Genomic DNA, 12,315 nt, shown 5'->3' with positions numbered 1-12,315 from the left:
GGGTACTCACATGGCATGTGAACGGACTAGGGGATAAAATTTAGAGGGTTGGTGTCCTCATACATAAAGCAGGTTCACCCAGAAGTGGTCCTACTACAGGAGACCCACCTTAAGGGCACAAAATGTGGGTTCCTGGCGAGGGGAGCCTATACAGTCCTAGCGCATGCAGGTTACACCTCTGGTTCTCGGGGAGTAGCCATTCTGATCAAAAAGTTCCCCCTCCTTACAGGGTAACACGTACATGGACGGACCCTCAGGGAACATACGTGGGAGTGACGGGCACATGGGGGAGACAAAGGGCCACTATTGTGTCGGTCTATGCCCCTCCAAAGCTGCAGGCAAGGACCCTCCATGGGGTGACTGATATACTGCTGGAGACACCAGGCACCCTACACATTGTAGGGGGCGATTTTAATGAGGTCATGTCAATTCCTAAGGACCGCTCTGGGGTTAACGCTGCCCAGCCCCGACCCCCTCGGTCTGGTGGACAAGTGGTGGCAATTGCATCCAGACACAAGACAGTACTCATACTATTCTGGGGCGCACAGGGTACACTCGCGACTGGACTACATCTTTTTCCCAAGACGGGCTTTTGGTAACATCTACGAGGCGGAGTATCTGACCTGTGGCATCTCTGACCACTCACCCCTACTTGTTAAGGGAGGAGGAAGGCCCCGGACGGGACAAGAAAATTGGAGGCTAACGGCTTGGGACTTGCAGAACAACGAGGTGCTACAGGGACTCCGGGCCAACACGAAAGTCTATTTTGCTGAAAAACGGAAGGCACAGGAAGAGCTAACCACTCTGGAAACTCAAATTCTAGACCTGGAACACCGCTATCACATAGGTAAAGACTCACAGATCCTCTGACAATTAACAGACACGCAACAGCACTACAGGGCCCTGGCTACAGAGGAGGCTAAAGCACAGGCACAAGCGACCCTTCATAGGTTGTACGATGTGGGAGATAAGTCTGGCAAGCTTTTGGCTTGGCTTAGCCGCAAGGAAGCGGAGGCCCGGTGGGTAGAAAGAAGAGTAGATCAAAAGGGGGAGATGCAGATGGGAGATGCACAAATAGCACATACGTTTGCTTCTTATTTTCAGAATTTGTATAAGGCCAGGGAACTGGGTACCCCGGCGGAGATCTTTGCATACCTAGACACTATCCAGACCCCGAGTCTGAATGATGTTGAAAGGAAGGAGCTGGACTCGGACACAACAGTGGGCGAACTTAAGGACGCGATAACTAAACTGCGTCCGGGGAAATCCCCAGGCCCGAACGGCCTCCCTGCAGAATTTTATAAGAAAGGAGCAGACCTTTTGGTCGTGCATCTTCTTGCACTACTCCAGGACGCGGCCCAAGACGGTGTCCCATCTTTAGACCTCAGGATGGCCACAATTATCCCCATCTATAAGTCGGGAAAACCCCCTGAGGATTGCGCTTCCTATCTACCAATCTCCCTCCTTAACAGAGGTCAAAATCCTGGCAACCATATTAGCTCCGTCAAGTCATCACGGCCCTGGTCCATCGAGATCAGACGGGTTTCCTACTAGATCGGGCGACTAGACAAAACTTACGGAGGACCCACAATTGGCTTATGGAGGTGCAAGATCGAGACGATACCCACATGTTCCTCTACCTAGACGCTGAAAAGGCGTTTGACGCTGTACACTGGCCCTTTTTAGACGCTACTATAGTTAAGCTTGAAATTGGCCCAAAGTTCCGACAATGGATCGGCCTCCTCTATGCGGACCCCCGAGCTCGGGATAAAGTGAATGGAATATTGTCTGCTGACTTCCCCATTAGGCAGGGAACCCGGCAGGGATGCCCGCTGTCCCCCCTACTTTTCACCCTCACAATAGAAATAGTGTTGTGTGCGATTCGACAGAAAAGGGAGATACGGGGGTTCCAAATCACACCGACCGACACAGGGGAAGAAAAGATATCACTCTACGCAGATATCATCTTGCTATATGTTACCCGACCGGACGAGACGATCCCCACGTTGTTTGAGCTTATGGGCAACTATGGTTCCTTTTCGGGCTATGCCATAAATTGGCATAAATCGATCTTATATAGCCCGAGAGCCAGGGAGGTGTGGCCCTCTTCCTGGGATCCTTCAAGTAACGTAGACAGGATTTACTTATTCGGGGATTTATCTCACCACAGACAGAACTCTCATATCAACACAATATCCAGCGAGTCAAAGAACTATGCGGCTGACGTGCTGATGTGGAAAGCACTCCCCCTCACGATCCTTGGTAGAGCTGCAATGTTCAAAATGATCACCCTACCCAGTTTTCTATATGCCCTCCAAAATGATTATTTCCCCCTCCCCAGACAAACATTCCGGGAGATAGACACGGAATTGCGCTCCCTGCTGTGGCTCGGGAAGCAATCGAGGATTGCCCTGCCTACGCTACAGCGGAACCAATATAATGGAGGGATATCCCTGACAGACATTGAGGCCTATTACTGGGCGGAACACTTGACACCGGTGAACGAATGGTTTCACACTTCAGCTGATCACCCCACCTACAGGCTGGAGAGAGACACCATGGCACAGCATTCGTGCTTATATTTCCTGTATGGGGGGCGAGGTAGGGGTCGCTTACTCCCAGCCACATGATTAACACTGGAAGTCTGGGATAGAGCGAATAGGATCATGGGCTGGGCACGCAAACCAACGAAACAGACACCGATCTGCCACTGCACCTGGTTGAAGGAACTCCACAAACTTAGGGGCTTTGGAGGTTGGGATGCCATCAGCATCTCCACTATTGGGAATGTAGTGGCTAAGGGAGAACTCAAAGATTTCAGAACACTAGCAGCGGAGTTTGGTTTACACACTACCCACATTTTTAAATATGCTCAGCTGAGACATGCCTGGACTGTCGAGCTAGCTCGCTCTCCCCTCCCTTGCCGGACTATGCCCCGCTAGAGGGACGCCTACTGCAGGAACAGATACCCCACAAGGCAGTCTCACTAACATATAGGACCCTGAACAATAACATGCTAGATAGACTGGGGAAACATGGGAGCAGAACCTGGGCGCACTGGAAACAGTTGACTGGGAGGTGGCCCTAATGCATCATAGAGAAGTGGCAATTAAATCTCGCCTCCGGATCATTCAGTATAAGATATTCCACAGAGTGTACTATGATAGGGCCTGACTCCATCACATGGGCCGAGCCGGCGAACCGCATTGCCTGTGCTGCAGACACCCACAGGGGGACTTCTATCCTACTATCTGGGACTGCCCCGCCATCCACACATATTGGGTTCACGTGCTGGGAGAATTAAGTAAAGTGTTAGACGCAACATTACCCCTAGATCCCAAATTTGTACTGTTGGGCATACCCGGATATGTTGACCTGAGCCGCCCGCAGCTTATCTCTGCACTACTGTCCCTGGTGGTAGCGAAACGAGACGTTGCCTGCCCTGGGGGGGCGACGCTACCTCCCCAGTTAGGGGAGTGGAAGAGGGGTATGGACATGTATATGGCAGCAGAAAGGGTTATCTATAAAGCGAGAGGGTGCCCGCAGTATTATGGAATGGATGGTGGGCTGGGGACCAACTGACCACCCACGGCTTTCAGACCAGACCGTGTTCTTGACGGGAGGGCCACCGGGCCGGTCTCTTAAGACTCCCAGAGAAGACTAAAACGAGGGGAAGGACCTTATTAGAATCGTTTCTTGCCAGGAGATGGCAGGTCTTCCCAGCCAGTCAGGGGGAGGGGGTGACATATCTTCTGATGTGGATTGTATGTAATTGCCTTGGCACGACTGTGATATGCGGATTGTTTCGTTTTGTTTGGAAATGCAAATAAAAACATTACCAAAAAAAAAAAAAATTACAAGAAAACAATGGCCCTCTTTAGCCAAAGATCTGAATCTAGTGGATAGCAGGGCAACTTAGAGTAGTCGAACTGGAACCACTTGTCTCCCTTCATTCTACAGCCCAGATTCGGCCTGGCAGTGTCTGCCCTATATATGCTCACAAAGGCAGAGAATCACCAGCCAGGGATATTTCACATTCTAGGCAGAAATTCCAACTAGCTCAACGTAAAGGAATGATCACTTTAGGAAAGATAAACCATCTAATACGATACAATCATCATCTAAATGGTTAACCGAATAGCTAAAAATCAAACAAACCAACAGCAACATGACAAAAACTGAGATGCAAAATCACTTTTCAGTCATCTGCTTGTAGTCTGTGATAGTCAAATAGAGTTCTATAATCATCCATTGCTGTATATGACGCTGATGTTACTGTAAAAAGGGTATGGTTACGACAGACTGGTGCAATTTGCCTCAACGTTTCTTGCTGCTGTCATTCAACTGGACAGCTTGTATGGACAACAAAATCATGGTTGTGATGCAATGTCGCCAACTAACCCAAAAACACTCTAGCCAATAAGTACAGGTTGTAGAGCTAAACTGGCCACATCTGCACAAGAGTTGTCCTTTTTTACCAGGAATTTTCACAAGCTGTAGATGACAGAGGTCCAGCCTCAAATGTGTAACTTTTAAGTGATCGTGCAGCACTCACAAAAATCGGTCTAGCTTCTCAAGAACAGTTGTGGCCTTAAAAACATTTAAAGAATTACACCATGCTGTAAGAACCAATTCTATTTAATAAACACCAGCACATCTAGTAAACAAATAATGTTTCCATCCAACAGCCCACACATTTCTCAATGCTTTTTGTTTTCTTTAAATACGTAGAATTTTCAGATTACCATTAGTCATCTGAACCACATGGACAAAAGAAAATTCAATAAACCATTACACATTGACTTAAGTATCTCCTCTCAAAATATTTGTTTAATGTTTTTATGTTCTTAACAAGCATTCCATCAACAACACATCCTACTTCTAGTTAACGTCCACGTCCTTGTTTCACGATTTCCCACACAATGAGCGCTTCAAATTACTATTCTTACACACCAGAGTTTAGAATATTCCATGACACCCCCCCCCATACAACCATCCAGTATATGTACTATTCTTTCATTTATTTAAGGAGAGAATTTTTTAAGAGCTCTGCCAATGTCTTCATCTTACGCCCTCATAACTAAATCTGCTGCTCCTTCATCCATCCTGATCTAGCTCATTCAGGATTCTTCAACCAGGGCCCATTCCAAGCTATCTTTTTTCCCATATCATTTTGTAGAGTAATTAGGAGACAACTACTGTATCGCTGTGCGATATTTTACTAGCATAGGCCCTATGTTGCAAGTCTACATAGTACTTTCTTTTTTTGGGGCTTGGGTATGAAACCTAATAGGCAGTGTCTCTCTATATTAATAATTGTTGGTCTCAATTTTGTCACCAACTCGCACTACTATTCAGATACAGTTTTACAAGTCCAGATCATACATTTGAACGTAGCTTCCTATCCACCACCTTTCAGGCATGCTGGGGATCGGTCAGAGTATGACTTATTCAGTCTGGTGGAGTCCACTAGGTAAGACGCAAGAAATTAAAGTGTGTCAATTCAAACAGCATTGCTAGCAATCTACTGCACGTGTGTACAGGTTTTAGTCCCACTCAAAATTAGTGAAGGGCTCCTGTAAATCACCCCTTAACTGTCTTTCTTTTGGAAGCAATTATCTACAGTCAATTTTTAGGGCTCTACTTATAGTTGTATGTAACCAGTCTATTACTCTATAGGTTTTCACCAACACCAGCAGTGCCGTGGAAGCTGACGGTACAGCACAAAGGTATGTCCTCAAAGGAGATGAACATTTCTTCTGGATACAGATTGCCCCTACAGTTCGGTATCTACCCTCAGACCATATGGTCATTGACAAGGACAAGTTTACTTTTCGAATGGTTGCAGCCACCAGTTCTCCAAAGATCTGCAAAACGGGAAGCGCCTCAAGATTCTTCAAGTTGTAGAACCTTTGACAATAAATGTAATAGTTTTAGACCACTGGAACTGCTTCACAATACCACCTGACCCATCAATGTTTACTTGAAAATTCTTCCAAGCCTAATGATTTTTGAAGACCTTTGTGTAAAACACTTATAAATTGTGAAAAAGGGTTCTTCAGATAATGCAATAGGGACAGTAAATAAAGCGTGCCACTCATTCTAAAGGAAAACGACATTCTCAAATGTAGTTCATTTGTTAGTCATAAACACTCAAATTGGTTCCAAAGCTACTTTCCACGTTTCCCTGCTAGAGTACTGCGAAGCATTCAACTATGTTACAGACATCTGTTTTTATATTAAGATATTATAAACAATAAAAGTCATTTTCAGGTAACTTATTTCTGGGGCAATTAAGTAGTCACAATAAACTTGCCTGCATAGCACTTCTGCCCATTTTAACAACTTCAAACAACGTGACTGGTTCTCCTCCCTCTCCATTCTGCTGAGGGTAACCATTCGCTCTTCCTCGTCCCACACCTCTTGACCCGGGATCAATGCGGCTCTTCTCCCCGGGAGATTTCCGGGGCTTCTTGACTGCAGACTAAGAATTAAAAAAATATATCAATAAGTTTATCTAAATATAAGGAGGTTATTTTAGCAGCTAAACACGAATAGTTCATTTATGTATATTTCAATATTACCAAGTCCAAGCAAAGATCCAATATTCATGATTAAGAATGAATAACACAATATATCTTAACCAGTTACTCAAGAATGTGTGTCTTCTATACTGTCATGTGGTTAACATTCAACAAACAAAGAAAGGAAGTCTTAATGCTTAAGGTTAAGTGAAAACCTCTAGACGCAATTCAGTCTTACGTTTCATCATGCAAACAATTCCTATAATTTTCAATAGATACTAGGAAAACTAATAACTTTTGGGGAAAAGGCTCAAGGGTTGCTAATGTATACATTTCATTATTCACACATTTGTTTTCCCCCTGCACCTATGAAAGAAAAACGAAAATTGTCAAGGCTAACAGGTCTCACCTATGCAAGAGCTATTTGGCTTTGACAATATGTTTTAGCAATGTTGTACACCAGCAAGGCTTCTGTTCAACATGGCTAAATGTTAGTGGGGTAAAGGAGAGTGGAGATTAGTGTTAAGTGGAGTACAGTGGAGTGTTATGGAGAGGCGTAGTTGTGTAAAGTGGAGTGTCATGGAGTGTCAAGAAAGTTGTGGAATGAGTAGTGTGTCAGAGATGAAGGGTGTAGAGTGGATTAGAGCTGAATGGTGTGGAGTGTCAAGAGTAGAGTGTTGCAGAGTGTAGTATAGAGTGTCGTGGACGGGTGTAGAGTCGAGTGGCAGAGTGGCGTAGTGTAAGAGTGCAATGACACAAAGTGGAGTGGAGCAGCATAGAGCAGTCATTTTTAACCTGTAGCCTGGGGACCCTGAGGGTCTGAAAAGCCTACTCAGGGAGTCCGCGATTGCTTAGAAAATGAAATAGAAACAGATTTAAAAAGTATTTATAAATTTATTTTAAAATGTTCTGAAAACGTGAAGGAATTTGAAATTGGAAACTACAAATTAGGTTAGCATCAAGCAGAATACAGTGTTCATGATGAGTGGCCTCGATTGAATTTAGAAAAGTTTCAACCTCATTAAAATTTCAGATTGGTGTTTTAATTAAATACATGATTTCCTCATTTGTGCAATTGTATGATGAATGATTATTTCTGTATTTGAGTGTGTTATTCTGCGGTTCAAATTATGGAAAATGCTTTGGCTGGGGCCCCCAAAAAGATTAAGAACCACTGGAGTAGTGTCAGAGTGGAGCAGTAGAGTGGAGTAGTGTGTCATAGAATAGAGTGTAGTATAATGCCATGGAGTGGTAGAGGGAGTTGTATAGAGTAGTAAAGTGGAGTGTTGTCGTAGGGTGTCAGAGTGGAGCAGCATTGTAGAGCAGAGTGTCGAGGAGTGGAGCAGAGATTACTGGAGTCAGAGTGGAGTATTGTGGAGTGTCGCAGAGTGGACAAGAGTGAAGTGACAAAGTACAATGGTGCAGAGTAGATTCACATACAGTGCACTAGTTTTGGGTAAAATGGTATAGAGTTCATTGGCGTAGAATGCACTGATGTAGACAAGAGTGGTGCAGAGGAGATTACAGTTGCGTATAGTGGAACGGTGCAGGGTAAAGTGTAGTGATGCAGAGTAGAGTGGCGTTGAGTAAAGGTGATGCCCGAGGAGTAGAGCGGGGTGGCGCTCCAAGTAGTAGAGCGGGGGGGTGGCGCTCCAAGTAGTAGAGCGGGGGGGTGGCGCTCCAAGTAGTAGAGCGGGGGGGTGGCGCTCCAAGTAGTAGAGCGGGGGGGTGGCGCTCCAAGTAGTAGAGCGGGGGGGTGGTGCTCCAAGTAGTAGAGCGGGGGGGTGGCGCTCCAAGTAGTAGAGCGGGGGTGGCGCTCCAAGTAGTAGAGCGGGGGGTGGCGCTCCAAGTAGTAGAGCCGGGGTGACGGCGAGTAGCGTAGGGGGTGACGGCGAGTAGCGTAGGGGGTGACGGCGAGTAGCGTAGGGGGTGACGGCGAGTAGCGTAGGGGGTGACGGCGAGTAGCGTAGGGGGTGACGGCGAGTAGCGTAGGGGGTGACGGCGAGTAGCGTAGGGGGTGACGGCGAGTAGCGTAGGGGGTGACGGCGAGTAGCGTAGGGGGTGACGGCGAGTAGCGTAGGGGGTGACGGCGAGTAGCGTAGGGGGTGACGGCGAGTAGCGTAGGGGGTGACGGCGAGTAGAGTAGGGGGTGACGGCGAGTAGAGTAGGGGGTGACGGCGAGTAGAGTAGGGGGTGACGGCGAGTAGAGTAGGGGGTGACGGCGAGTAGAGTAGGGGGTGACGGCGAGTAGAGTAGGGGGTGACTGCGAGTAGAGTAGGGGGTGACTGCGAGTAGAGTAGGGGGTGACGGCGAGTAGAGTAGGGGGTGACGGCGAGTAGAGTGGCATAAACCGGAGTGAAGCTCAGTGGGGGCTCAGAGTGCAACGTGCATAGAGTGGGGTACAGTGCACTGACAGTGTTAAGTGGTGCAGAGTAGAGAGGCATAGAGTGAAGTAACGTAAAGTGCAGAGTCAGTGCTAGCGTAGTGGTGCACAGTAGATTTGAGTGGCAGAGTGCATTGGCATAGAGAGCATTAGAGTGGTGTGGTGCAGGGTAGAGTGCAGTGGCAGAGTTCAGTGGTGCAGAGTAAAGTGGTGTAGAGTTCAGTGTCAGAGTGCAGTGCTGCAGAGTAGTGTGTCGTAGAGAAGAGTTTCGTAGAGTGCAGTATTGCAGAGTAGAGTGGGGTAGAGTGCAACGGTGCAGACTGCAGTGGCGCAGTGCTAAAGAGTAGAGTATAATAGCAAGGTAGACTGCCATAGAGTGTATTGGTTTTGAGAAAAGTAGGGTAGAGTTCAATAACGCAGACTGCAGTGTTGCAGAGGCAAAGAGTGCAATGTTGCATATTAGAGTGGAGTAGAGTACAGTGGCATAGAGTAAAGTGGTGCAGAGCAGAGAGGAAGAGTGCAGTGTTGCAGGGTTCAGTGTCAGAGTGCAGTGGTGCACAGTAGATTAGAGTGGCTTGGAGAGTGGAATAGTGCACTGGCACAGAGAGCAGTACAGTGGCGTTGAGTGGTGCAAGGTAGAGTTCAGTGTCAGAGTGCAGTGTTGCAAAGTGGAATGTCAGAGCACATTGTGTAGAGTGCAAAGGTGTAGAGTTCAGCACTGTGTTATAGGATGGAGTGCCCAGTGTAGAGTGCAGTGGAATGGAGTATATTAGCGTAGAGTGGATTGGCATAGAGTGGGATAGAGTTCAGTAGCGTAGACTAGATTGTTTCAGAGTACAGTAAAGTGTCGCAGAGTGAAGTGTTGTAGAGTGCAGTGCCATAAAGTGCAGCGGTGCAGTGTATTAGTGTGGGGGTAGAGTGCATTGGCAGAGTAGTGATGTAGAGTGCAGTGAAGAGTGGTGTGGTGCAAAGAGGGGTAAAGTGGACTATGCATAGTGTGGTAACCCACTGCCATTACAGACAACACATCTTCGATTGAAATGACTACATTTGCACAGACAGTTTTACTGATAAAAGCATACAGCGCTCAAACGATAGTGTGTGGAAATGTCATCACCTAGTGTATAAAATAGATGTTTCCACCACACTTAAGAATTACCAGAAATGTGCTTCATTTGTGTTTTCCATGTTCTGAAATATCTGCAGTTAATTTACAGACATTTAAATTTGCTTTTGTACTAGAAAAAAAAATATCAGAGCATACCCCCAAGTAGCAAGCATGATTGGCACAATTCCTCTCACTTTGAAGTTAGAGAAAGAAATGTAAACACCAAGTGCCCTGGAAGACAGAACCTCACATTTGACCTCTGTCTTTGAATCCACAGCAAATGTGGCAAGATCAGAACAAGATATAAAGACCTGTTTACAGAAATGTAGTACTGGTGGAATACTAAAGTACAGAGGGTTTGGACAAAGGAAGGGACAGGGACAAACTCAAGCTGGGCACCCTAATACAAAGCTACCAAATAGAAAGGAAGGAAATGTGAGTTACAAACCACAAAGCCAATGGTAAGCAATGGGTAGAATGCATTCCAAGGGAAGCTTTACAATTGTCCCCAAGATGATGTTAGCTAAGCAGTCAGCTACAGTGACTGGTAGGCTTCGACCTAATTAAAGACCTTTGGCATTTGTAAAAGGTAAAGTTCTCTGCCTTAGGTCAAATGATCAATGAGCAGACAACTTTTAGCTGATTGCTGTAGAAGACCTGTTGTGGGCAATACCAACATTTACAATAGACTTCGTTCACTCCATTATGCACCATTGGCTCGCTTTGTCAATCTCATTTGCTAGCTTCTTTTAAAGTGGCTGAACTTCCTTATGGTTCTTCTATCTCCCTCCTTGCATCGTTGAACTACTTTTTTCTATTCTTTGAGCTTTCCATGGTAGTGCATTGTCTTTCTCGATCTCTCCCTTGCATGCTGCTCCCACCCACAATTACCTCCTGGCACTGCCCAGCTCATCCATTTCTTCCTCAACCACATTCTTTTTTTTGCTTCATAATCTATTTTTCCCTGCTCCGACTAGAATGCCTCCCTAGTCTCAGTTGCTCTCCTCCCCCACTGACTTCACGCCCACTGTTGTTCCGCCCGCTGCCCCTCCTAATAGTTTTTTTTAATATATATATTTTTTTATTTACCACTCAAATATTAATCTGACATCCTGGAATGGTAAATAAAACAAAATGGTGGCGGTGTCAGCTGTATGCACCTGCATGCTCATATATATGTCCTCAAGCTGGACTGCTGTAGAGTCAGAATGCATATCAGTGGTGCATGCAGACATGCCAAAACCCTTTTTTTGTCTGTGATGCACAACATCAGCTAACACCATTGGAAAAGCCAAAAGGTCTGCACCTGTAGACAAAAGACACATTGGCTTTGCCAATGCTTGGATACCTAGGGGAGAGTGAGCGGGAGAAATTCACTTTCTGATTAAGGTTATTACAAGAAGACATAGGGTCTAATATTCCTAACATGTGGGTATCATACCATCTCTACCCTCACACCTTCCTCACCAGACACGCTACTAATGCTAGATTTGAAATTTTCAGGAATATTCACACGCAGACAGGAATACTCTACATTGATACCTACCTATGAAGATTCTAACATGCAAATACCTCTGGACAAAACATGTCACGTCCACAACAGAAGGTAAATTGTGCTCTTTGGAGTCACTGTCAACAAGAAACCATGAACTAATCAAACTTAAGTATATAAAAAAGTGATAGATGGAATGCTTGAATTAATCTCACCCACTAATAATTACTGTAGGCTGCTTCCTAGATTATTTTGCAAACCATGCCACCTCAGTTTGGACCCTGCCATGTGCAAATCAGTCTTGATCCTGCACCAATAGGAACAGTCCAGGACAAACTGCCAGGCACTCCCTGAACCAGAATTCAAGCAACCTAGGACCAGTTTTGCCCTAGTTAGGGCTCATTGGCCAGGTATAGCTTGGTTCCAGTTGCACAGTGTATACAGGTCCCACGACAGGGCTTACCCGGCCAAATTATAGGACAAAGACTGCATTGCTTTTTTTTTTTTTGATGGGGTTAAGACATGGCTGTAGGCCAGAGTTGGTTGCCCCACCCCTTTTTTATTAATAACGTTCCCTAGTGCAGTGGGCTTTCTGCCTTCCCCTTGGGGCAAATGGGGGGTTTTCTTACCCACAATGCCCTGCCAAACCTCAAACTTTCCCTAAAAAATACAATTTTCCTTGCATTTCTATAACAGAAACTTGTGGCATATGCAGGTTCCACAAGTTTCTGTAATGTATGATTGTATGCAAAATTTGAGGTCGGTGTGGTATTTGTGGATAAGAAACGTCATGGGATCAATACAAGGT

At 45.9% G+C, this 12,315-nt stretch overlaps 1 protein-coding gene across 2 annotated transcripts in view; it reads right to left on the bottom strand.

The window, feature by feature from the left end:
- Positions 1-12,315, bottom strand: part of STAG1 (STAG1 cohesin complex component) — a 1,292,585-nt gene that overhangs the window by 840,704 nt on the left and 439,566 nt on the right. For both annotated transcript variants that reach the window (XM_085634343.1, XM_085634344.1), the window contains exon 4: positions 6,317-6,484. In XM_085634343.1, coding sequence (XP_085490469.1) covers positions 6,317-6,484 — 168 coding nt within the window. The remainder of the gene's footprint in view (positions 1-6,316; positions 6,485-12,315) is intronic.

This window comes from Triturus cristatus, chromosome 11, assembly GCF_964204655.1.
Source record: "Triturus cristatus chromosome 11, aTriCri1.1, whole genome shotgun sequence".
Taxonomy (NCBI): domain Eukaryota; kingdom Metazoa; phylum Chordata; class Amphibia; order Caudata; family Salamandridae; genus Triturus; species Triturus cristatus.
This window is presented reverse-complemented; position numbering and strand designations above follow the sequence as displayed.